This window comes from Sinocyclocheilus grahami, unplaced genomic scaffold, assembly GCF_001515645.1.
Source record: "Sinocyclocheilus grahami isolate Dianchi unplaced genomic scaffold, SAMN03320097.WGS_v1.1 scaffold134.1, whole genome shotgun sequence".
NCBI classification, from domain to species: Eukaryota; Metazoa; Chordata; class Actinopteri; order Cypriniformes; family Cyprinidae; genus Sinocyclocheilus; species Sinocyclocheilus grahami.
In genome coordinates, this window is record NW_015505313.1 from 1,153,377 (window position 1) to 1,179,749 (window position 26,373).

Consider the following 26,373-nt stretch of genomic DNA (forward strand, 5'->3'; position numbering starts at 1 on the left):
GTTCAGGTGTGTTTGATTAGGGTTGGAGCTAAACTCTGCAGGACAGCGGCCCTCCAGGACCGAGTTTGGGCACCCCTGGTGTGAAAATAAAAATGCGAAGTAAAATTAGAAAATAATTAGCAAATGTAACAAAATCGAATAACATTCGTTAACTAGGCCTATATTAACATGACCTAACAAAAATAATTGTATTAATCGAATTAATCACCATTTGCTAATACATTATTCAAATCAAACGTCGTATCTGTTAATATTATTTAATAGACCTGAGCTAACATGAACTAAAAAAAATGAACAGTTGTGTTTTATTAACATTAACAAGAGCAATAGCCTAAATACCAAATGTACTGCTTGTTGTTACATTAATTGCATAGTTAACTGTAACTTGTGGTAATTGCATTAAATAACAGTAACTTATGAGACCTTATTCTGAAATCATGCTAAATATATCACTAATAATAATGAACATATGCACAAGGCAGATCACTCAGTGAGTGATCTCTCTTTCACACACACAAACACACACACACACACACACTCACACACACACACTAATGAACCTGCTAAAACCTGCAAAGAGTGACATGAATGAACGACCAATTAAGATGGTGTCTTTACCGTTTACTGAATGTGTATTGATCCAATTTGTGAGTCTCAGACTGTGTCAAAACAACTCATTAGTAGCTCTATCTCACCTCATAATTTATTAAGAGATGTGAGACCTGTGCTCTATAACCTTTCAAGCTTCGGCCTTGGCCTGTTATTTGCTCTTAAAGCCCAGTGTCAGATCTTCTAAGATTGCTCTGATGGAGAAAGGGCTTGTGGTCTAATGAATTCCTAATAGAGTAAGTAATTAGCTCTCTGGTTCATCTTGTTTTAATATGGCATTTGATGTGAATACTTTGAATGTTGCGGTTGGATGTGTTGGTTCCAAATTAGTTATACTTAAACTCTTTTATCTTTTATTTTTAGAACTGTAGAAAAGGTGAAACGTCTGTGTCGGAAGTTTTGTTATAGTTAGGTCACATGTATTGTGCAATCAAGGAAAATCTCTCAGGTTTTCTGTAGCCCCATGCTATAGAAATGAATGTCGGTCCCAACTAAAACTCAGTGAATATTTTCACTTTCTTGTGTGTCACAATTGTGATTCCTGGCACAATGTTCTGACAATTTTTCAGTAACACTTATCCTTCCTTATTACATACATGCACTTACTATTGTAATAACATTATGAATAATTCCATGCAACTAACCCTAAACCAAATCCTGATCCTAACCCTAACCCTATAGTAAGTAATTAATATTACTCAGTAGTACTTAAATCTATAATTACACTGTAACAAGGACACTATGCATCATGTTACTGATGTTTGTGAATAGTCAAGATATTTCACAGTGCTTTCAAACTCTCATAATAAATGAAACCCACTTTTTCCATTTACCCAATTTCAAAGAAAATACCACAAATTCTGTAATTTGTTGACAACATAAAAGTTCCAATTTGTCACATGGCTATGATGTCATAACAGCTCTGCCTCTCATTGCTGCAAGTGACAGGTCAATGACAGGTGAATTTGAAATGGATGGCCCTGATCTGATTGCACAGGGGTGATGTTAATGTCCTCTCAGTTCCAGGGTCCTGTGAGAAATAAGAGATGGAAAATGATTGGATAAAGTATTTGGTTCGAGTTGTGCGGTTGTTAGGGCAATGAGTCAACAATTACAGACACTTGACGCTGAAACAATTGTATATTCGTACATAATTTTACATAGATTTTCCATGTGGAAGCCTGGTTGATTACTAGCATAAAACATATTTTCCCCCTAGACTCTCTCTGATTGGCTATCTGTTGTAACTGAGGGCAGATCGGCCAGTTTACTGGCCAATAAAAATAGCTGTGAACTCGATGTCATCACTGAATAAATCACTCTGAATCTGAAATGGCACAAGAAAGTATTCCCACAATTCAAAGCAGTACGGCAGCACACTCATGTAGAACCAGTAAAACGGGATTCCCTAAATAGACTAAATAACACATATTTATGCTGAACTGATCCAATTACATGTGAAAATCTGACCACAGATTGCTTTAGAAATTTAAAAGAGATAATTAAAAACAAAACCGAAAGTCTTTTGGGTAAATTCAGGGGATATCGTCCCTGCTGGGAAGCAAAAAGCCACAATGAAGCATTGGAGAGCCTTGAAACATTTGGAGGAACTGCCCTTTAACATGAATTGCGAGTGTGATCGTCTTATAGCGTGCAGAATGAACTCATCTGCGTTCCTGGCATTCTGAGGCACCAACACCATCTGACTCCAGCGGAGTAAATTATCGCTGTTGGAGCATGTGACACAACAGCTTTGTAACCACATCTCCCCTTCAATCGGTTCAGTTTATCTCTCTCTCTCTCTCGCTCTTTCTTTTTTCTTCTTTTCTCTGGGGGCAGTAGTGCCCTCCTGTGCTTGTGGGACAGGAATGTTCAACAGCAGGGTGACAATCTCCTGCTAGCCTTTTACAAACACACACACACATACACACCGAGGATGACATCAGCTGCTTGTCTACATCGCTGGGACACTCCAGGCTGCCAAAGAGAGAATGTAGCACCCGTCAGTTACTTCAGCCATGCTGCTTGTTCACGTACTATCCATACTGAACGGGTTAGCTTTTAATAAACAGGCCCAAGGAGAAAGTATCCCTGTTTGATGGAGATAAAGGCTACTGAGAGAGAGAGAGCCAGAGAGAGAGAGAGAGAGAGAGAGAGAGAGAGAGAGAGAGAGAGAGGAGGACAGTGCAGTTGTTGGGGACAATTAAGCATTTAAAAACAGATTTTTTTTGTATAATATTTTTTTCCCAGATTTGCTTTCATATCAGAAACATATATCACAGTTCAATGCATATATAATATAATATCATATAATATAATTAACATAACATAACATAATATAATCCTCTGAGTTAAAAATAAAATAAAATAAAATGATCAAGTTAATAAAAGGTTTATTATGTTAAAGGCAATAATTAATCTTTAAAAAATCAAATAAAAAGATTTAAGATGACAAAATAATATGAAATCAATTAATAAAATAAAATGCTGAAATAAAATAATAATCCTATGGTTTTACAAACAATGCTGGTCTTTCAAAAGCAAGGAATGGCCTTGCATTAGGAGTCATACTGAACCCCAAATGTGTCTAATCGCAATAGTTTAATTGTGATTAAATGTGCCAAGGGAAAAATAGACCATACTGTAATTGGACATGCAGGGATGAGCTGGTTCAGTCTGAAAGCAGATTTGGTAAGCTTGAGATAATCTTAGATGACAATCAAGCATCTTCAGTTCCTGCTAGCTCATGTAACACAGTTAAGAGTTTTGGGGCTAAAGTTAAACCAACATTCTAGAGCCCTGATTATAGTGTAGAATCAGACTGATTGTGGCCTTTGTTGTGGTAACAGACAGTGCACATGTGTGTGTGTGTGTGTGTGTGTGTGTGTGTGTGTGTGTGTGTGTGTGCGCGTGCACTTATGCAGCAACTGTACGCCACACATGGAGCTGTAGCTGAAGAAGACAACAACACTATAACCTCCAGCCCTGACCCCATTGGTGATGAGCCAGACCAGGCCCTAAAATCAGACTGTTGTTTCAGGGCCCTCACAGGATCTGACCCACTATGTACATGGGTAAGTGTGCAAGTGGTAAGGAGAGGGTTTTGTATTTATTTTTAGGAATTAATTTTTTATTTTTTTTGTACTTGCAATATAAACCATCTCTTGCGATCCAATGCTCCCCACATCACAGATTTATGTCAGTTGGGGTAATTATAGTTAACTAAACCTAAAAGCATTCAAGAAAATGTGTTACTTGAAATAAAGTAAATGTAAAAAATAATGATAATAATTTATTAATAAAAAAATTAATATTTTTTTTATTTCAGTTAGTTGTCAAGGCAACATTTTTATTTATTATATTTTTTATTAAGTTTAACTTGATGTACTAAACTAACTAAAACTAAAACTGAAACAAAAAAATTAATAAACACTATATAGACATATTTAAAAATATTTTAAATGATAAAAGACACAACAAAATTGCTAAGCTTTAACTAATTTTAAAATGAAAAACAGAAAAGAAAATATATAAAAAACTATAACAGTATCTCAATGATACTAAAACAACACTTGTGTCAATGCAAATGATAAGATTTGTAACATTAATTGTTTTTAAAACAACATCAAGATTTTACGGTTAAAATATATATGAAAGTGTAATGTAAAGAGTATTACATTTTAAAAGTATAAAAACATTTTAAATAATTATCAAATTTATATAAATATTTGATTTGAAATTATTTTAGATTTTTTTAGGATAGCATGTTACCTTATTATGTCAAATTCCTTAAAGTATTTCATAACTAATGAAACAAGCTGTACAAGAATCTGAATGTGAATTTTCCTCGTCAACTTGTCAAAATGTCGCAGAACACGAAACTATCTGCAGTATGTTACATGGTATTTTAACCCCTGTGATCACCTGACTGAGTTGTCAGTTCAGTTTTACGACTGAGAGAGATTTGGTCTAGCATGAAGGGTCTAAACCAAACAATGATGTAATCAGCGTTTATTTTCTGCTCGTTCACAAATACAGACACACACAAACACACAGTCTTAGGAAGAGGGGCCTGGACAGTGAATGAAACAGGAATAAAGAGAAATGGAGCTCGAAGGAGAGTGAAGGGAAGGAGGGGGCCATCTGTCCTTCTCCTCTGTTCCCTAGTTTGGTCACTCAGAGCTCTACATCAGGGGTCATACGCTGGGGCTCAGAGATTGTGATACAGACTGGGCTAGACATCACAAGCATACGCATATAGTCATACAATCTGTTTTCTTAGTAATGACAAATGACTTACTGTTCCAAAAAGGAAGGATATGTGTTGCTGGGAAGACTCTGAAAGAAGAGAGCAATCGGTCATGGCCATTAATATAAATGGTTCCTCCTACATGTGGTCATTGTGCAGAGTCTGTTTTAAACTCTGTGCTGCGTGTCGTCAGGAGCAGCTGTCCGTCACGCTGAAGCTCTCAACCCCTTTCCCTGTGGCATTGCATCATTCCCCCTGTATCCCAAAAAAAACACACCAATGTGAGTAAAGTTTCACAGTGTGCTTCAGCCGAGACAGACATTAGATTGACAACAGCATGTCCATGACTCCAGAACGCATTCAGATAACAAGTCTTTTAAATGTATGTAAAATGAGAGGTTAATGGTCCCAGACCTCCTGACCTCCAGCAGGGAATAGTTAAGCATGTACTCATGACAGCAGTGCCGAACTTGATCCAACTTTGTCTCAAGTGTCCGTGTCTCTCATTCCCGTAAATGTACTCCATTATTGTGCAACTATATTGGGTGTTAAAACAAATCATTATATTGCATTTGCATGAAGTTCCGAAAGGTATTTTTTTATGTTTTAGTACTGATAAGGCACAGTGAAAATCCTGTACTTACTTTATGTGATTATACATATAGGAACTGCTTAAATAATGCTTAATCTCATTGTATAAGGCTACTTTTATATTTTCAGTAGTAGTAGTATTAGTAGTAGTAGTACAGAAGTAAGCCTATAAAACAAGATATCATATACTGTATGTATATGTATATATATATATATATATATATATATATATATATATATTAGGGATGCGAGAGTGTAACACGGCTCCGGGGGGTGAACAAAGGCCTTCTGTAGCAAATCGATGCGTTTTTGTAAGAAAAATATCCATATTCAAAACTTAATAATCACTTTAATGTAGCTTGCGCTCACTGTTGTACACTGGAAGCAGCTCCGGGAGGATGACGTATGAGGTCAGCTTTGCGCATGCGCCACTCAGAAGGGATGAATGCAGAAGCGCAGGGGAGAGATCAAAACAAAACACCAGTCACTTATTAGAAGTGCAAAACGAGGATTTATAAAGAAGAATGTTGGAGGATTTCGATATAAGCCAAGAGGAGACTGCTTTTCCTTTGCTAAAGTAAGGAAACTTTGCTTCCTTTGCTCCTGTAAACATATGTTGGTTTTCACGAGTCTCACCAGCGCATGCGCAACCCTGAACTCATACAGAATATGGATATTTTTCTTACAAAAACGCATCGATTCGCTACAGGAGGCCTTTGTTCACCCCCCGGGTGAGACACTTTTTTTTTATGGATGGGCACTTTTTATTGAACTGCTTTTGGACTGATGCATGCAACACCCGCTGAGTGGCATTAAACAGCTTAAAAGATCAAAGACAATTTTTAATATAACTCCGACTGGATTTGTCTGAAAGAAGAAAGTCATATACACCTAGGATGACTTGAGGGTGAGTAATTTATAGGCTAATTTTCATTTTTGGGTGAAATTGAGATTTATACATCATCTGAAATCTGAATAAACTTTAACATTTCAAGCTTTCCATTGATGTATGGTTTGTTAGGATAGGTCGATATTTGGTCGAGATATAACTATTGAAAATCTGGAATCTGAGGGTGCAAAAAAATCTAAATACTGAGAAAATCACCTTTAAAGTTGTCCAAATGAAGTTCTTAGCAATGCATATTACTACTCAAAAATAAAGTTTTGATATATTTACGGTAGGAAATTTACAAAATATCTTCATGGAACATGATCTTTACTTAATATCCTAATGATTTTTGGCATAAAAGAAAAATCTATAATTTTGACCCATTTTTTTGCTATTGCTACTATATATATAATTTATTTATTAAAAAAAAAATTTTTTTTTAATCATTATTATTATTTTTTTTATATATAATATTTTTTGTTTTGGCATGTTTGCCAAAGTTAATTGAAAAGTAATGAAATAACATATTATTTAAAAGCTCTGATATTTCTGACACTTTACATTGCAGAACCAGTTGGTCTGAAACCAGTTATATTAGACAGAGAGTTTATTGGTCAATTGAAGCTGACATAGAGTTCTGGCACACATCTCCTCGGTCGACCCTGAGCAAACACTTCAGAGACATTCCTCTCTGTTTAACACCGCTGGATGAAATTCTGCAAATATTCCACACGATTCTCCTAACGTTTCTAGAATGTCTGTCAGAAAACTCCGGGCACTCAAGGTCCAATATTAATATCTGGGAGAATATCTGACACATTTAACAGAGCACGATCTAGAGGAGGTTCCTTCTTGAAGAGAGCATTAACAGTTTGGATTTGGAATATTAATGTAAACTAGTGGGACAGAGACAACATTAATAGGTGTGTGTTTGACTGACCTCGTGTTTGTTTAAGTGAAGGTGATAATGTGAGCTAGATTTGAGAGGAATCTCTTTGCTCAAGTGCTGGTATGGATTGCGTGTCCAGACTACCTCACACCCCTGTGCCACCCGGAGAATCAGCCAATGTTCTTCAGCACAGCAAGTTAACTGTAGTTTACTACATTGATGTATCACATTTTTAAATTATTTTTTCAACATTTTTTTTCTTTTAGCCTTTTGGAAATTTTGGAATTTATGATTAATATAAATGTTTAAATTAAGTATATTTTAAATATATAAATAATATTATATTATAGCTTTATTATTGATATGAAATACTATATATAAAATACTTAAAATGTAAACTGATTTAGAGTTACAACCAGCCATGCCTTAAAGTTGTGCTAAGTATTTATGCAAAGTATTTATATTGCATATATTTATTCCAAAAAGGTGGTTTACAATTCCATCACCTAATTGCTTTAGACAGCAGTCATGATAGATGAATGTGGTCTGTCAATCAAACCAATAGCCCAAACTCTATGCACTGCTCTGCATTGTGTGGATCACGCAGTTACATTTTCGAGGGTGGTCGGGGGTCTTGGTGTGGGGTGGGAGGGGTCGACATGTAAAGCTCTGTCTTGGGCGCATTCTGTGGTATAAACCAAACCACAGTCCCGCGAGCGCAGCTGTCAGGTGTGCGTCACCGTGGACCACCGATCAGTCACCGCGCGCTCTGCTTACCGACACCGAGATGTTGCACTGTCCTACTTGACTTTTCTTACCCGTTTCTCTGCTTCTGCACATGAAACAGAGCGCGACAGTTCCGCTGCCTGCGAGTCGAGAGGAGCGAGCGGGTTATCATGAGTTGTCTGGATGTTATGTACCCGGCTTATGGTCATTACGCACCGTACGCGCACAAAGCTTCAGCGTTCATCAGCACTATACCGGTAAGCAGGTTTCCGCGCAATGCGTAGCTATGGGAAATGCATACTTAAACTATAATTAAACGCAAGTGTGCATTTTTACACTTTTTAATGTTTATATCACGATTGTGTTTGTTTGCTCTGTGTGTGAGGTAGCCTATGTTAGAGCGGGGCAAGTTGTCACATTCCAGTGAAAATCACATTTCAGCACAAATCTTTCATTCTCGGCCATCTAAAGCAGTCGAACATTTCCATCATTGCACGGAAATACAGTTAAAAAAAGACGCAGTTCATGCGTGGGGCATGTTGTCACATTACATGGTGTAAGTTGCCTAAGTGGAACCTGACATTGAACAGTTTACATGGACTTTTCAGCTACATTTAAACAGTAAAAAATAGGAAACAACAACAATTATTTTAATGAAATAGTAAACATGTCGAAGGTAATGTACTATAATATCAAACAAGTGTGGTCAACAAATATTGTGACTGATAAATTGCATAAATATATATGAAATAACATTCACAACACAGGTGGTAACTTGTCTTGATCTGACTGTCCTGAGAACACTGTTCAGTCTTTCAGTTAAAACTTATAAAAAATTATATAGTTAAAATCATTATATAGTTGACTTTACTCTGAATGTATACAAGTATGTGCATTTGAGGGGTCAGACCCCTCTAATTAAAGCTTGAACACTCCAAAGGAAGTTTCAATGTTTCAACAGTGTTCAGACAACATTCCAGTAACCACAAACTTGAGATTACAAGTTAGTCAGAGCACACAGAAGAGAGATGCTCGTAAACAGGGGTCATATTCTCCTGAGGAGGTCACCATAGCAACAGTAGCAGTGACGGAAATACACTTTTCATTTAATTTTTATTTGTAAAAACAATAAAAAAAACAAAAAAACAAAAACAACAACAAAATAAATATTAAATAATTAATGAAAAAATGAAGAAAAAAATTATGGATTGCCTATACTTTTAAGCATGAAACTAATTCCACCAGTAGTTGGCAGCAAATGTTTGAGGGGTCAGACCCCTCTAATTAAAGCTTGAACACTCCAAAGGAAGTTTCAATGTTTCAACAGTGTTCAGACAACATTCCAGTAACCACAAACTTGAGATTACAAGTTAGTCAGAGCACACAGAAGAGAGATGCTCGTGAACAGGGGTCATATTCTCCTGAGGAGGTCACCATAGCAACAGTAGCAGTGACGGAAATACACTTTTCATTTAATTTTTATTTGTAAAAACAATAAAAAAACAAAAAAACAAAAACAACAACAAAATAAATATTAAATAATTAATGAAAAAAGGTAGAAAAAAAATTATGGATTGCCTATACTTTTAAGCATGAAACTAATTCCACCAGTAGTTGGCAGCAAATCCCTGTCTTAATTAGTGAATAATTGAATCATTCATTCAACCAGTTTGTTCAAAGTGGCTGATTCATTTAGGAACAAAACAAGTGACTGTCTTTGTAATGAATGAGTCATTGAATTGTTCGCTCAACCTGAACAAAACACCACTCTGTGTTCCTTGCAAAGGTTCTGCTGTGGCTTTGTTTGGAACAATTTTCGTTTGTGAAACAGAGCAATGGCAATACTGTGTAACTGAGATTTTGTTGTGTGAGACAAACCTGAACAGATGCTTAAATAATTCTTAAAGGAGACCTATTATGCCCCCTTTTTACAAGATGTAATCTAAGTCTCAGGTGTCCCCAGAATGTGTCTGCATAGTTTCAGCTCAAAATACCCCATGGATAATTTATTATATAATTTTGAAAATGCCTATTTTGAGTGGAAGCAGAAACACACCATTTTCGTGCATGTATCTTTAAATGCAAATGAGCTACTGCTCCCAACCCCCTTTTCAAGAAAAGGCCTGTGCCTTTACAGCTCATACCTCAGAAACTCTGCCAAAAAACATCTGTTTGGTTTTGATTATCATGTCTATCGTGCTGAAATCATACGTTTTAAACCCTATAGCCCACACATCCAAAGCACACACACAGAAAGTGGCTGTCACACGGCATGTGAGTAACGTTACTAAACTAAGTTCTCTTTCATGTCGTATTGCGCTTAAACTGTCAAATACACACAAGTTTGTTAAAAGCACACATGCGTTACAAAAACAGTCGGTTATGTCTGTGAAGGTAAACAGCTGGGAAAGAAATTGCATGCTTATTTTAGATCTGTGTGGCAGCAGGTGATATACAGTAATGATATGCAGTATACTGCTCTCTTGTCTCCTCTAAGGCCAAAGACAGAACAGTTAGCATGCTTTGCTCGAACTTTCGCCATGGTGTTAGAACTGGTAGACCGTTGTCGCTTGTGTAATTATCCCACTGACTTACAAATCTGCCAATATTTACAATCCAAAATGAAAATATATAAAAATTTACAGTAGTTTTTCTCTAAGCAAACATCACATTACACCCTTTGCTTTCTGTTTCTCTTTGTCATTCTCATTCTTTTCTCTCCCCTTTAGATGCTTCATCCTCAACCAGTCGGCGCAGTTTCCCTCCATCTTTCTGGGACAGTAACTATCCCTCTCCACCCAGCCGACTCCACTGTGATCCCACAGGTGCTCCCACTTATGCTATGGACCCCTACGCCCAGGTCCTGCACCCGGGTCTGCCTCACACACACGCTCACCCGCACCCATCAGAGTCCTGGAGCTACTCTCAGAGCCAGCCCTATCCCCCTCCACGGCCCTTACACGAACTGTACACCCCTCCTGGGCTGGATGCCCACTTCGGACCCCTACTGATGCCTGCCGTCCGGCCGCCTCATCTGCCGACGCTGTCCGGGCATTATGATGTGGGAAAGCTGGAACCCACCCCAACATGGCCAGGGCTGCTTCCGCCTGGGGAAGTGGCACAGAGTCTGGCTCTCAACATGGAACCAGGTAAGGTGATCTAATGTAGAGAAATAAAATGCAAGTACTGAGGTTACTGTAATGAATATTTTTATTAAATATGTGCTTTTCATATTTAATGAAGGTGATGTTTAAAAAAATGAGTTTATGGTTTAATTTGACACTGTAAGCCTTGTACTCAAGGTAATTAAACTACAGGGTGCTTCTTTAAACAGAATCTAATGCTGATATTTCTACAAATATCCACTGAGTTATTTATCATCTGTTTATTAAACAAAATCTTGGCAACAGGGTTGACGTCTGAAAATCGCCTCCTACTAAAATGAAGTAACAAAATATAAGATAATGTGACAAAAGAGGAGAATCTAATATGTGAGCATTTAACTGTAGAGTGCACTTCTTAAAATAATGATTATGTTAGTGATTTATGTTGATTAATAGAAAAGGTTGTGACTTTAAAAATGGAAAAATTATAAGGTTGCTGTATAACCTGGCAACACAACATCAAAAATGTGTATATTAATAAACAGTAAAAGTCAGAATCAGCTCAAACCACATTTTTACACACGTATAAAATGGACACAGACCTGTTTTGTAGAAAGATCCATACACTTACAATCCCAGAGATGTGTCTCAAGATCTGTGACACAAAAATATAACACATAACACATAATACGTAAAAATATAAAAACAAAATATAATATGTAAAACTGCATAAAACTGCTCACAAAATTATTCTTATTTTTTTTTAGCTCTAGCATTTTAGTTATTTTTCTGGGAGCATAAATTATAAGCTTTTTTAAAACTGAACATTGTGTAAACTTCATCAGTATATTGCTGGTAAACGCTCAGTTTGTAAAATGAAGCCATTAAGCTTTCATGTGTGCTATACAGAACTTCATTTTCCAAACTAACTGAGAGTTTACCAGCAAATTACTGATCAAGTTCGCGCAATGTTCTGTTTAGAAAAGTGCATGAATTATGTTTAAAGCAAACGAGCCACACACCCTCCAGGTTAATGACAGGAAATGGATTGTTTGGCTTCAGTTGTTGGTGCTTATTATATAGAGAGTTTGCAGCCACCATGGAGATTGTGTGTGTGAATGGTTCCTCCTTGTGTTCAGCCATTGTGTTCATGTCTGCTTTGCACCGCAGGTCTCCAGCACCACAAGAAAGGGAAGGAGCTCTACTGGTTTTAATGAGAAGCCCTTCATCGACCATCCAATTAAAGCCTGCTGTTTGGCCCATTGTAGCTGAACTGTTGTTTCTTTAGCCCCCACGCACAGCGGCTCTCTTCACCAGCTCTGCACACGCTCTGAACACGCTCCAGGACTATTTGTGTGCACCATGGAGATATGAACATAGGGCAAGGAGAGAACGCCTAGGGGAGGCGAGGGTGCTAGACGACATGGTCTTTCTGTTATTTTGATCTGTTTTTCTCTTTTTGATCTTTTTTAAACTAATTTATTGTGGTGTAAAAATCCAGCTTGTCCTCTACGGTTCTCTGTATGGACGGTGAGATGTAAGAAACATTGCATGGTGCAGTATATAGAATGACACATTTTCTAAAAATCTGGCTGTTTATATTGATTGAATAAGGATGGCAGCAATGTGTTTGTATTGTTTTGTTGCATTATTTTTCTTCCCTTGTACAGTATTTTTATTTATATATACATTAGTATTTATGTGTTTCAATTAAAATACACTTTCGGCCAGTGCTGTTAATTTTTAATTTTTCTTGGAAAACGTGCCATGGTGTGAAACAGCTACAATAAATCTGAGAGAATTTAAAGAATTAATAAACCATACCTTATCATAGAGTGAAATAAAATGATGTGATTTTCCAGGTTAATGAACCACTTCAGAGAATTGGCAAGGTTCCATAAATGTTATTATAAGGGGAAAGTCATTTCTGGTGTATTTTTTTTATGTGTGAGTCTACTTTATTGAATTAAAAATGAATGAATGTTCTGTTAAGACTAAAAGTGTTTGTATTTCCATATTAAACATGCATTTAAATATGTTGCCTTGTTCTTGTAATGGCCTATTACTCCTTTTTTTTTTTTTAAGTCTATGGTTATGAAATATTAAAAAAAGAATACTTGTTAGATATTTCAAAATTGGGTTGTAGGTTAAAAATCTGATTTGTCTTTGTGAAATCCAGATTTCTAGAGCGTGAACCAAAGAAACATTTCCAGCTAACATGTTAGTCACAGACAGGAAGGTCACTGACAGAAAGCCTTGATTTACTTTTGTGTCTTGTGTAATTATGGGCTGCTGTAGCCCAGATTTGATACTGATCAGACTGTGTTTATGTTCCTCTGGAAGGAAAGATGTTCCAGGCTTATCACTGATGCTGTAGGTCACAAACTCACTCTTGTCTGGTCATGAAATTATAAACGGGTGCATGGATAGTTGGTTCCTCTAAGACCCCCCTGCCAAAATTGTAAAACATGACAGCCAGCTGGTACAAAATCTCTGACTGTCAACAGGGACTATTTATATTTATGTTTTAAGATAAAGCAGAAAGTTGATTATGAATATATATGTAGCAAAAATGCATGCCACAAAGTTCCTTAAATAAATAGGCCAGAACAAGAACAAAGCAGTGAGTTATTCTGTTTTTCAAGCGATACATTACTGCACTTTTACAGAATAAGGAAGACATTGAGTCATTTCATAATCAGTTCAAGTGTGAGCCATTATTCAGAAAGCACATTAAATGGTATGTGACCTTTAAAGTTTTGTCAGGTGTTTCACTTCACACTTACATGAACTGAAACAAAAACGGCCTCTGCTGGTCATATATTGTAATTGTTTTTCCAAACTTCGTGGAAAATGGTGTAAAAAAAGTCTGATTTGTATGTTACAAGTATTGTAATCTATGAAAAACATTAAAATCGGACAAAGTCACATGGTTAAGCAGCTATATTGTTGTTATATGGCAATCATGTGTTAGATGGTAAAAAGTGAAAATATTTTTGTGGGCAGATATTGTCTGGTCATCTGTCTGTCCAAGTTTTTAGGACACAGATACAGTCAGTCACTTGACACAAGTTATAAAAATTAAATACTTCAAACATGTGATCAGAAATACAGCAAGCAAGTGTTTTTTATGTCATCTGGTGGCTTAAATGTACCTAGTGTGGTTAAGATCAGTCATTTTCAACTGATTTTGCCCAGATTTTACATAAAAAATTAAGTGGTGGTCGTACAGTACCAAAATTGTACAGAAATAAACAGAAATCAAACCGTGAAATATATTATTATTAGCATTAACATTATTATGATCAGCAACGTTATTATGATACATTATGCAAAATTATTATGATACAAACTATGCACAACTATACAGTCAGTTTAATTTCAGGATATTAAAATCAGCATATTAGAATGATTTATGAAGATTCGAGTGGCAGTGAAAACTGGAGTAATGGCTGCTAAGAACTCAGCTTTGTCACCACATGAATACATTACAATTGAAAACATTTTCAAATAGAACAGTTTCTTTTTTACTGTATTTTGATCACATAAATGAAGTCTTGGTCAACGAGCATTAGGCTTCATTATGATAGACAATAATGAGGAAGAAAACATGTTTGTGCACAAACAAGCACCTATACATAAAATGTACACTAAGCACTAACACATGAGAACACACAAATGCCTACATCTATACATTTGAAACCACCACAAAACACGTGCAAAAAAACAAGATGAGCTCTGTACTTTTGTCCACTTCAATACAAAGGAGTCCAGTCATCCTATAGAGAACTGCTGCATGTTACCCTAAAACCACATCTGTTCTTCAAATGTGGGGAACGCTTCTGTGCCATGTCACTTGATCTTTTACCTCTATCATGACAGTGCAAATACAGCTCAGAGAGACACATTAATTTGATCTTTAAGTTGGCCTTGAGTCCATAGTTCACAGGATTCATGATCATCTGAGAGAGTGGCAAAAATATATTATGTGACAATGTGAAGGGAAAAAGAGACTCATAAAAACAAGGGCAGGTGATACAGAATGAGCAAGGATAGGTTAATGAGGCAAATTCTTTGTGAGACTGAGGTAAACAGGATGTCAGGGGTTGGGTAAAACCTTTCAAAGAAATCAGAAAAGCTATGTGATTCAGAGTCATCTGAATCTTCCCACTCAAATGGTATTTCACATGAACAGAAAATCAAATGCTATATTAATCACAATGCTTACAGGCAGAGAAGAGAGAATGAGTTAATAAAAACACCCTGAAATCATTATCACAGTGTAGTAAAAATCATGTGAAATATTATACATTAGAATGTGATGACAGGGAAGTTGGTGATCTTTGCCTGGAGCTTTTTCAAATGAATTTTGATGAACTTTTGCTTTGTGGTCTTGGGTTAACATAAACATTGTTTATATTGTAGGCCTATACATTGACAGTCATGCAACATTTCCTCATGTGTTTGTTTGATCAGCTCATGTATTGCTGACATGCAACAGTACTCAGTCACATATTTTCATATGACAGATTCTTTTATCCAAATGTATAGGCCTACATTTTTATCTGAGATACAAAAAATGGCACAGGGGCGCATGCACAAGCCCATACTAACCTACACAAATTCACTCACACGCTTATTAAAAGGGCAATAGCTTAGATTTTTGTTGTCACTGGACAATGTACAATAAGCCTGTCATTACTGCAAATGAACCTCCTTTAGAAGACCTCTCTGTGACATTATTCCATTTTTTCAACATGTTTGGAAATTATATATTAGTTTAAAATTATGCCATTACCTGTACATTTTCTCTACAGTTGATATAAAATGTACTTTATTTATATAATTTTTGTTACAAACAAGAATGTTTTTTTTTTTCAGATTAAGTCCAAATGTTTCCTCATAGGCCATATAGCTAAGACACACAAGCACATATTTAGACATACACTGCAAAAAATGCTTTTCTAGCTTAGATCTTTTGTCTTGTTTCCAGCCAAAATATCTAAAAATGCTTAAACCAAGAAGGATTTTCTTTGATTTATTTCAAACAGAAAACAAGATTATTTTGCTTACCCCATTGGCAGATTATTTTACTTGTTTCAAGCAAAAACTCACTTAATTTTGACTTGTTTTTTCTGAAAACAAGAATTTTTTGATATTTTGGCTGGAAACAAGACAAAAGATCTAAGCTAGAAAAGCATGTTTTTCAGTGACACATATACACACAGGTATACTAGTTCTGAAAGAATGTGTCACATGCAGTTTGTTACTGGAAGAGCAGGACAATTTGCAACTTCATCAAAACATTTATGACTCATGTTTTGCAGTGTTGTCATTGGTATGACTGCTGACATTGCCTTGAATAATTGAATTAAAATCACAACTCATATACTGCTGAGACACAATCAAACAAATACGCTATAAAAGATGAAAGAAAGAAGAAAATAATCTCCAGTTGATGTTTACAGGAAACTTCCTTCCACACAGCGTGTTCCCCAGCATTACACTCTTACAAGCCACATACAATTGCTGTTACGTAATTTCCCCTTTTTTTTCCTTTTGCACTCAGCATCACTAGTTTTTTTATGCTTTATGACAGGCACCTGATCAGAGACACTAAAAACTCCTATATAAACTCAGATCTTCATTCTGGTAAACACAGACAGGCCAGGTGACTGATATCAAGGAAACGTATATCCTACATACAATCACAAGTAAGTACTCAGGTTTAACCAGATTTAAATAAATACTGTTTGAGGGAAAATGTGGGGGTGTATTGCAGAAGAAATGAAACAGTGACGTTAGATACCTCAGTTCTGTTTTATCTTGGGCACCACTTGTCCGACCTCACACTTGTGTCTTCTCTTTCTCGGTGCAGGATGAGGTTTTTGGTTGTTGCCGCTGCTTTTCTGGCTGTTGCCAGTGCTGCCAGTCTTTCTCTGGAGGACATGGAGTTTCATGCATGGAAAATGAAATTTGGTAAGAGAGTCTGCTTCTTAGTTTTATCTATATCTTTAAAATCTTGGGGAAAGAGAGTCATCAGGTTCTCTTTACTGACTGAATGAACAAACTAGACAAAACAGACAGTGAAGCCTTTCAGACAATAATCAAAGACAGAAGCGTTTCGATGAATCTCACACCTCGTTCACTGTGTTCTCTCTCACTTCAGGCTTTTATTCTACTGTATATGAGAAATGACTTAACCTAGCTCAACATTTGACACAGAGTAACTTTCCAGAGTTAGAGATATAACGGTAGTTCAACAGGTTCCTCATGCAATGTGAAAATAGGCCTCTAGTTGAATTGGAACAAAAATCATTAAACAAATTCAGAAGATGCTTGACATTTTTTAATTGATGTTTAAAAAAGACAGAATTGTTTGTTGAATTATTTGACAGTCAAATAATTTTTTCGTGCTTTGCTTTTAAACATATGAAACTATATAATGAAAAATGTGAAATTATATTTTAGATGACTATAATCAAATTCATTTTAAGATATTTATTTTCTATCAAATATCACTTGCAAATATTTGCATTACTTAGATTATTTACTACACACATTTAATTTATTTAATAATTTTAACACATTCAATATTATATTGATTGATTTATTGATTGATTGATTTTTACGAATGTCTGTTAAAACATTTTAACTAGCAAAACTTTTGCAGTTAACACTGTTTAAATCACAATGCATCATCAGCTGTGCTTGTGTGTATCAGGTAAGATCTACCGTTCTGTGGAGGAAGAATCTCAGCGTAAGCAGACCTGGTTGTCCAATCGCAAACTGGTTTTGGTCCACAACATGATGGCAGATCAGGGCATCAAATCCTACAGGCTTGGCATGACATACTTTGCTGACATGGTAAAAAATTAAAACACACAACACATACACACACACACACACACACACACACACACACACACACACACACACAAACAGGTCATTATAATAATCATCATAATAAGTGAGAAAATTGAGGATGAATGTGTAGTGTATTTTTAATATTCTTTATTGTATAATTTTTTTTAGAATATTTTTAAAAAATATAGTCAAATAGTTGTTTTTATGAATTGTGGGGACATTCCATAGGCATAATGGTTTTTATACTGTACAAACTGTATGTGCTATTGCCCTACACCTAAACCTACCCCTTACAGGAAACTTTGTGCATTTTTACTTTCTCAAAAAAACTCACTCTGTATGATTTATAAGCGTTTTGAAAAATGGGGACATGGGGTAATGTCCTCATAAGTCCCCTTCTCCTTGTAAAACCTATGCCATACCCATGTCATTATACAAATTTGTGTCCTCAAATGTCACAAAAACGCGCACACGCACGCATGCACACACACACACACACACAACACACACACACTCTCAGAGCAATGAGGAATACAGACAGGTGGCGTTCCATGGATGCCTGGGCTCCATGAATAACACTAAGGCCCGTGGTGGTGCTACATTCTTCCGGCTGAAGGATGCTGTTGTGCTGCCCAGTTCCATGGACTGGAGGGACAAGGGCTACGTGACTGGTGTTAAAGACCAGGGGCAGTGTGGATCATGCTGGGCCTTCAGTACAGTAAGACCCACATTTTTACGTTTACAAACAGATCTTGTGGCAAATGTTTATAGAGTCCATATAGACCAGGTCAGCATTCTTAACCTTTTTGCATTTATTCATCCCTCTTTTGTCTCTCAGACTGGTGCCCTGGAGGGTCAGACATTCAAGAAGACAGGAAAACTGGTGTCCCTGAGTGAGCAGCAGCTGGTGGACTGCTCTGGTTCTTTTGGGAACATGGGCTGTGGTGGAGGACTAATGGACCAGGCCTTCCAGTACATTGAAGCCAATGGGGGTCTAGATACAGAGGAGTCCTACCCATATGAGGCCATTGTGAGTCATAATAATGTTTGATTCTGACCGTAATGCTTCAGCTTGTTGTTGTTGTTTTAAAAAAAATGATTTTAATCATTTTTGCTCATCAATTTACTCCATGCAGGATGATCAGTGTCGTTTTAACCCGAGCACTGTGGGTGCCACCTGCACAGGATATGTTGATGTCACCAGTGGGGATGAAAGTGCACTACAGGAGGCTGTTGCCACAATCGGCCCTGTATCTGTTGCCATCGATGCTGGACACAGCAGCTTTCAGCTCTATGAATCAGGTAAGTGTCATCACCTGTTTTTTAGGTGTTAGATTTTAAATGTGACATTTTTATTCATTATTTATTCAGCTTTTAATTAGAAATTTGCTGGCTAATTGCATGGAAAATGAAATTTGGTAAGAGAGTCTGCTTCTTAGTTTTATCTATATCTTTAAAATCTTGGGGAAAGAGAGTCATCAGGTTCTCTTTACTGACCGAATGAACAAACTAGACAAAACAGACAGTGAAGCCTTTCAGACAATAATCAAAGACACGTTTACAAACAGATCTTGTGGCAAATGTTTATAGAGTCCATATAGACCAGGTCAGCATTCTTAACCTTTTTGCATTTATTCATCCCTCTTTTGTCTCTCAGACTGGTGCCCTGGAGGGTCAGACATTCAAGAAGACAGGAAAACTGGTGTCCCTGAGTGAGCAGCAGCTGGTGGACTGCTCTGGTTCTTTTGGGAACATGGGCTGTGGTGGAGGACTAATGGACCAGGCCTTCCAGTACATTGAAGCCAATGGGGGTCTAGATACAGAGGAGTCCTACCCATATGAGGCCATTGTGAGTCATAATAATGTTTGATTCTGACCGTAATGCTTCAGCTTGTTGTTGTTGTTTTAAAAAAAATGATTTTAATCATTTTTGCTCATCAATTTACTCCATGCAGGATGATCAGTGTCGTTTTAACCCGAGCACTGTGGGTGCCACCTGCACAGGATATGTTGATGTCACCAGTGGGGATGAAAGTGCACTACAGGAGGCTGTTGCCACAATCGGCCCTGTATCTGTTGCCATCGATGCTGGACACAGCAGCTTTCAGCTCTATGAATCAGGTAAATGTTATCACTTGGTTTTTCAGGTGTTAGGTTTTACATGTGACATTTTATTCATTATTTATTCAGGTTTGAATTAGAAATTTGTTGTCTAATTTAATAAATCCTGTTTCTAGGTATCTACAGTGAGCCTGAGTGCAGCAGCTCTGACTTAGATCATGGCGTTCTGGCTGTTGGTTATGGAAGTTCAAGTGGAGAGGACTATTGGATCGTCAAGAACAGGTTAAGAAAAAAGCAGTTGATGAAACAATAATAGTACACAGCTGAACGAAGAGAAAAACCAAAATCTAAACATTCAAAACTGCTGTGATTTTAGCTGGGGTCTGGATTGGGGTGACAAGGGCTACATCCTGATGTCCAGGAACAAGAGCAACCAATGTGGTATCGCTACTGCAGCCAGTTACCCTCTGGTCTAATGGGTGAGTTCATTACTAATATGATTTAATGGCTTTAATCAATTCACATAATTGGGGCAAGTTCATTTGCCTGTAAAAAGGCTTATATAAACATTTAAAACATAGGTTTAAATTTAATAAATACATTTCATTGTTTACTTTGCAATTAAGAATAAAATTATTTTCTTATGTTCTGCAGGAAAGATGAACATGGACCTGGAGCGGAAGGGAGAAAAGGAAATGTGGACCATTTGACTGATTCTACAATAATACCTCATAATCATATTTTTAGTTTAATTACAATTTGAAAAATTTGAACAAACTAACTTCAGCTGTTGTTTATATTTTCAAATCCCCTGACTAGGAAAACACTATGTTAGTATGAAGTACAGAATAAAAATGAACATTTATGTGGTGTATATTTTATCGGCAAACTCTCATCCTTGTGGTTGTTTGGTCTTTTCCTATATTTCCTCTTCATAATTCACAATCAGAACAATGCTCAGTTTGGCTCGTTTTAACTAGACAGCTCTTTCAAATCATCAGGAATCCAAAACATTAGACCTTTTCCCATAACAATCATGCAACCAAGTCTTCATCTGTTAAAAGTCACTAAAATAAATTTTTTTTGAAGAACAAAAATACCAAGCAGATAACCAAGTGTTTGGCTTGTTTTAACTGAACAGTTCTTTAAATGGTCAGGAATCCAAATCACAAGCCTTTTTTCAAAATCATGAAACCAAGTCACCGTTGTGAGATGCATCTGCTAAATTTGGGTCACATGCATACGTTTTTACTTTTAAGAGACAGAAGGTCACATGGGCCTCTGTTCCTTCCCATCTGTCAGTGACTGATAGAATTCATAAAAATACAATGAAAGTAAAACAGTACTACAGTTTAGAAAAGCTTGAGGTCCTGGGAGGGTGTTTGTCTTAAGAAAGTCTATCCAGCCTGGTTCGTTTTTAAGAAACAGATGCAGTTTTATGGAAATAAACAGTTTTAAAATAGACCCTGTGATATGACTTCATAAGGATTACTGCATACATTCATTATTTATTGATTGCTATTATTAATGGCTATTGTGCATCCTCAAAGATAGAGTGTGTTCATTCATGAAAACCCCTATATAAACTCAGATCTTCATTCTGGTAAACACAGACAGGCCGGGTGACTGACATCAAGGAAATGTATATCCTACATACCATCAATAGTAAGTACTCAGGTTTAACCAGATTTAAAAAAAAAAATACTGTTAGAGGAAAAATGTGTGGGCGTGTGACAGAAGAAATGAAACAGTGACGTTAGATACCTCAGTTCTTTTTTATCTTGGGCACCACTTGTCCGACCTCACACTTGTGTCTTCTCTTTCTCGGTGCAGGATGAGGTTTTTGGTTGTTGCCGCTGCTTTTCTGGCTGTTGCCAGTGCTGCCAGTCTTTCTCTGGAGGACATGGAGTTTCATGCATGGAAAATGAAATTTGGTAAGAGAGTCTGCTTCTTAGTTTTATCTATATCTTTAAAATCTTGGGGAAAGAGAGTCATCAGGTTCTCTTTACTGACCGAATGAACAAACTAGACAAAACAGACAGTGAAGCCTTTCAGACAATAATCAAAGACAGAAGCGTTTCGATGAATCTCACACCTCGTTCACTGTGTCCTCTCTCACTTCAGGCTTTTATTCTAGTGCATAAATGCTGTTCTTTTAAACTTTTTATTCATCAAAAACATCCTGAGAAAAGTATCACAGGTTCCAAAAAATTATTAAGCAGCAAAAACGGATTCCAACATTGATAATAAATGAGCGTATTAGAATGATTTCTGAAGGATCATGTGACAATGAAGACTGGAGTAATGATCGCAGGAATAAATTATATTTTAAAGTATATTAAAATAGAATATTACTGTTTTTTCTGTATTTTTTATCATTCTTGATGAGCAGAAGAACCTTATTTAAAAACAACAAAAATCTTACTGATCCCAAACTTTTTAACGACAGCGTATAAGAGAAATTACTTAACCTAACTCAGCACTTGACACAGAGTAACTTTCCAGGGTATATGTGACCCTGGAGCACAAAACCAGTCATAAGTAGCACGGGTATATTTGTAGCAATAGCCGACAATACATTGTATGGGTCAAAATTACTGATTTTTCTTTTATGCCAAAAATCATTAGGATATTAAGTATTTAAGAATTAAGCATGTTCCATGAACTTCATTTTTGACTATTTATCCAGCTTTCAGATGATGTATAAATCTCAATTTCAAAAACTTGACCCTTATGACTGGTTTTGTGGTACAGGGTCACATATGCCTCCTGTTGAATCAAAACAAAAGTCATTAAACAAATTCAGAAGATTCTTGAATTTTTTTTATTGATGTTTAAAAAAATACAAAATTGTTTGTTAAATTATTTGACACTCATGTTTTTTTTAAACATGTGAAACGTTATAGTGAAATTTTTTTGAAATTATTTTTTAAACATCACAAATAACTATAATCAAATTCACTGTGTTATAAATGTATTTATTAAGATATTTATTTTCTGTCAAACATCAGGTAAGATCTACCGTTCTGTGGAGGAAGAATCTCAGCATAAGCAGACCTGGTTGTCCAATCGCAAACTGGTTTTGGTCCACAACATGATGGCAGATCAGGGCATCAAATCCTACAGGCTTGGCATGACATACTTTGCTGACATGGTAAAAAATTTAAACGCACACATACACACAAAACAGGACATTAACATTTTCATCGTAATAATTGAGAAAATTGATGATAAATGTGTAGTGTATTTTTAATGCTTTTTCAATTATATTATTTTTAAAATTACTATAAAATTATATAACAAATTCATGTACATAAAATTAATGATCTAATTCAATTAATTTATTTTGCTTTACATTAAACCTCATCATATTCCTTCTATCGTCTCTCAGAGCAATGAGGAATACAGACAGGTGGCGTTCCATGGATGCCTGGGCTCCATGAATAACACTAAGGCCCGTGGTGGTGCTACATTCTTCCGGCTGAAGGATGCTGTTGTGCTGCCCAGTTCCATGGACTGGAGGGACAAGGGCTACGTGACTGGTGTTAAAGACCAGGGGCAGTGTGGATCATGCTGGGCCTTCAGTACAGTAAGACCCACATTTTTGCCTTTACAAACAGATCTTATATGGCTAGTGCTTATAGAGTCCATACACAGTCCAATTCAGTGGTCTTACCTTTCTGCTTTATTCATCCCTCTTTTGTCTCTCAGACTGGTGCCCTAGAGGGTCAAACATTCAAGAAGACAGGAAAACTGGTGTCCCTGAGTGAGCAGCAGCTGGTGGACTGCTCTGGTTCTTTTGGGAATATGGGCTGTAATGGAGGACTAATGGACCAGGCCTTCCTGTACATTGAAGCCAATGGGGGTCTGGATACAGAGGAGTCCTACTCGTATGAGGCCATTGTGAGTCATAATAATGTTTGAATAATAAATAATTCAGCTGATTTTTTAAAACAGTTTTAATCAACAATATTCTCCTCGCAGGATGATCTGTGCCGTTTTAACCCGAGCACTGTGGGTGCCACCTGCACAGGATATGTTGATGTCACCAGTGGGGATGAAAGTGCACTACAGGAGGCTGTTGCCACAATCGGCCCTGTATCTGTTGCCATCGATGCTGGACACAGCAGCTTTCAGCTCTATGAATCAGGTAAATGTTATCACTTGGTTTTAAATGTGAAATTTTTATTCATTATTTATTCAGCTTTTAAATAGAAATTTGCTGGCTAATTTAATAAACCATGTTTCTAGGCGTCTACGATGAGCCTGAGTGCAGCAGCTCTGACTTAGATCATGGCGTTCTGGCTGTTGGTTATGGAAGTTCAAGTGGAGAGGACTATTGGATCGTCAAGAACAGGTTAAGAAAAAAGCACAAGTTGATGAAACAATAATGAATAATAATAATAATAATAATAAAAATAGTACAGAACTGAACAGAGACAAAACAACTAAAAAAACTCAAAACTGCTGTGATTTTAGCTGGGGTGTGGGATGGGGTGAACAGGGCTACATCCTGATGTCCAGGAACAAGAGCAACCAATGTGGCATCGCTACTGCAGCCAGTTACCCTCTGGTCTAATGGGTGAGTTCATTACTAATATGATTTCATGGCTTTAGTCAATTCACACAATTGGGGCAAGTTCATATACCTATTAAAGGGGTCATATGATGCGATTTCATTTTTTCCTTTCTCTTTGAAGTGTTACAAGCTCTTGGTGCATAAAGAAGATCTGTAAAGTTGCAAAGACTAAAGTCTCAAACCCAAAGAGATATTCTTTATAAAAGTTAAGAGTCAACCACACCTACCTAAAACGGCTCGTTCTAACATGCCCCCACATGTCTACATCACGATGTGGGAAGATTTGCATAACGCCACCCTAATGTTCACGCAAAGAAAGAAAGCGTAACTTTTATTCTCGCGTGTAATATTGTTGTTGCCGCCATGTCGTGAAGGCACTATGTTTCGTTGGCCTTCCAAAAGAGGACGATTGGTTGCTGAGGAAATACATCAACTTCACGCTGTCGATTGCCGGATCGGCTTTCACCGTGGGCAAAGCGGAGTCCAGCCTGGGGTCGTCACATGTGGTTGCCGCAAGCCCGCCGGCCGCTCCTTCGTCGAATCCGCCGGCCATGCCAATCTCAAGCCCTCCCGCCTCTGCTCCTTCAAGCCGGCCTCCGCATACTCTAGGTCGCAGCTCACTTTAGGCCTCAGGCCTCCGCTCACTCAAGGCCACGGTGTGTGACGCTGTTTCGTTGTGAAAGCGAAACTACTTTGTTTGGCCTTCCAAAAGAGGACACGACTAGAAATCAGTGGTTAAGTTGTATTTACAACACTGTTCCAGAACAGTTCAACCCAAATATTCAGTGTGTGCAGCGCATTTTATGGAGGACCGTTCCCTGATCCTGGTAGAGTAGACTACAATGCCGGTTGTTCTTACCCACAGACTGTAAGTAAGTTTTTTATATTAAAAAAATTTGCCACTGACGATTCAACCTCGAGTTTTTTTGGGCAGTGTAGAGTAGCACTTGTTGTTTGTCATTTCTCCGATCACAAATGCAGACATGGTTTTATGTTTACGTGGCACAATGCAACGCAAAGCGTAAAAAGACATGATAAGTCATTATAATCCATAATTATATCCCCACTGGATGCAACAAATGCCTCGTTTATAATGGGTTTTAATGTTTTTGTCTCATCGCTCCGGCCGGGACACGGCATCACAGTATGTTAAGGGGTGTAACATTTCCGTCACACGCTTGAGGTATTCGGCCAATCACAACGCACTGGATAGCTGGCCAATCAGAGCACACCTCGAAAATCGACACGTTTCAGAAAGTCAGAAAGGCGAGGAGAAACAGTAATGTACAGTATGTGGAAAATAATGTGTTTTTTTAACCTTAAACCGCATAAACACATAAACACATTCCAAATACACAAAATAATGTTCTTTTTTAGCAACATCATATGACCCCTTTAACAGCAGGCTTCTATAAACATTAAAACAGTTTAAATTTAATAAATACATTTCATTGTTTACTTTGCAATTAGGAATGCAATTATTTTCTTGTGTTCCGCAGGAAAGGTCAACATGGACCTGATGCAAATGGGAGAAAGGAGAACGTGAACCGTTTGAATGATTCTACAGTAATACCTCAAAATCTTTTATTTTAATTAAAATTTTGAACATTTTAATAAACTGACCTCAGATGTTCTTAATTTCAAATCCCCTGACTACAACAACATTATGTTTCTATGAAGTAGGGAATAAAAATGTATGAAAATTAACATCTGTGTGGTGTATATTTTATCGTCATGAATAAAAATTCTCATCCTTGTGGTTGTTTAGTCTATTATTTCTTTTTCATAATTCATAAACAGCACAATGTT

The 26,373-nt window shown here is 36.9% G+C and overlaps 3 protein-coding genes across 3 annotated transcripts; all 3 read left to right on the forward strand.

The window, feature by feature from the left end:
* Nucleotides 1-7,899: 7,899 nt before the first annotated feature.
* Nucleotides 7,900-13,047, forward strand: LOC107590934 (transcription cofactor vestigial-like protein 2). The gene is made up of 3 exons (XM_016279897.1): nt 7,900-8,226; nt 10,614-11,102; nt 12,228-13,047. Exons 1-3 carry the CDS (start codon nt 8,124-8,126, stop codon nt 12,269-12,271), a joined length of 636 nt encoding a protein of 211 aa, XP_016135383.1. The 5' UTR covers nt 7,900-8,123; the 3' UTR covers nt 12,272-13,047.
* A 3,673-nt stretch (nt 13,048-16,720) lies between these two features.
* Nucleotides 16,721-20,866, forward strand: LOC107590951 (cathepsin L1-like). The gene is made up of 9 exons (XM_016279912.1): nt 16,721-16,771; nt 16,936-17,036; nt 17,782-17,924; nt 18,445-18,642; nt 18,763-18,954; nt 19,061-19,226; nt 20,162-20,267; nt 20,362-20,464; nt 20,640-20,866. The coding sequence occupies exons 2-8, from the start codon at nt 16,937-16,939 to the stop codon at nt 20,459-20,461; spliced, it is 1,005 nt and encodes a 334-aa protein (XP_016135398.1). The 5' UTR covers nt 16,721-16,771; nt 16,936; the 3' UTR covers nt 20,462-20,464; nt 20,640-20,866.
* A 953-nt stretch (nt 20,867-21,819) lies between these two features.
* LOC107590952 (cathepsin L1-like) lies at nt 21,820-26,096 on the forward strand. The gene is made up of 8 exons (XM_016279913.1): nt 21,820-21,919; nt 22,997-23,139; nt 23,377-23,574; nt 23,697-23,888; nt 23,970-24,135; nt 24,237-24,342; nt 24,465-24,567; nt 26,064-26,096. Exons 1-7 carry the CDS (start codon nt 21,820-21,822, stop codon nt 24,562-24,564), a joined length of 1,005 nt encoding a protein of 334 aa, XP_016135399.1. The 3' UTR covers nt 24,565-24,567; nt 26,064-26,096.
* The last annotated feature ends 277 nt before the right edge of the window (nt 26,097-26,373 follow it).

What these genes read in the sequence shown, in the direction of transcription:
- LOC107590934 (XM_016279897.1), top strand. Translation starts at nt 8,124, where the DNA reads ATGAGTTGTCTGGATGTTATGTACCCGGCTTATGGTCATTACGCACCG. An exon ending in ACCGGTAAGCAGGTTTCCGC is followed by an intron (nt 8,227 to 10,613) that starts GCAATGCGTAGC and finishes TTTTTCTCTAAG; the next exon opens with CAAACATCACATTACACCCT. An exon ending in GGCTCTCAACATGGAACCAG is followed by an intron (nt 11,103 to 12,227) that starts GTAAGGTGATCT and finishes TTTGCACCGCAG; the next exon opens with GTCTCCAGCACCACAAGAAA.
- LOC107590951 (XM_016279912.1), top strand. Translation starts at nt 16,937, where the DNA reads ATGAGGTTTTTGGTTGTTGCCGCTGCTTTTCTGGCTGTTGCCAGTGCT. An exon ending in CCTACCCATATGAGGCCATT is followed by an intron (nt 18,955 to 19,060) that starts GTGAGTCATAAT and finishes TACTCCATGCAG; the next exon opens with GATGATCAGTGTCGTTTTAA. An exon ending in CTTTCAGCTCTATGAATCAG is followed by an intron (nt 19,227 to 20,161) that starts GTAAGTGTCATC and finishes TCCTGTTTCTAG; the next exon opens with GTATCTACAGTGAGCCTGAG.
- LOC107590952 (XM_016279913.1), top strand. Translation starts at nt 21,820, where the DNA reads ATGAGGTTTTTGGTTGTTGCCGCTGCTTTTCTGGCTGTTGCCAGTGCT. An exon ending in CTTTCAGCTCTATGAATCAG is followed by an intron (nt 24,136 to 24,236) that starts GTAAATGTTATC and finishes CCATGTTTCTAG; the next exon opens with GCGTCTACGATGAGCCTGAG. An exon ending in TATTGGATCGTCAAGAACAG is followed by an intron (nt 24,343 to 24,464) that starts GTTAAGAAAAAA and finishes CTGTGATTTTAG; the next exon opens with CTGGGGTGTGGGATGGGGTG.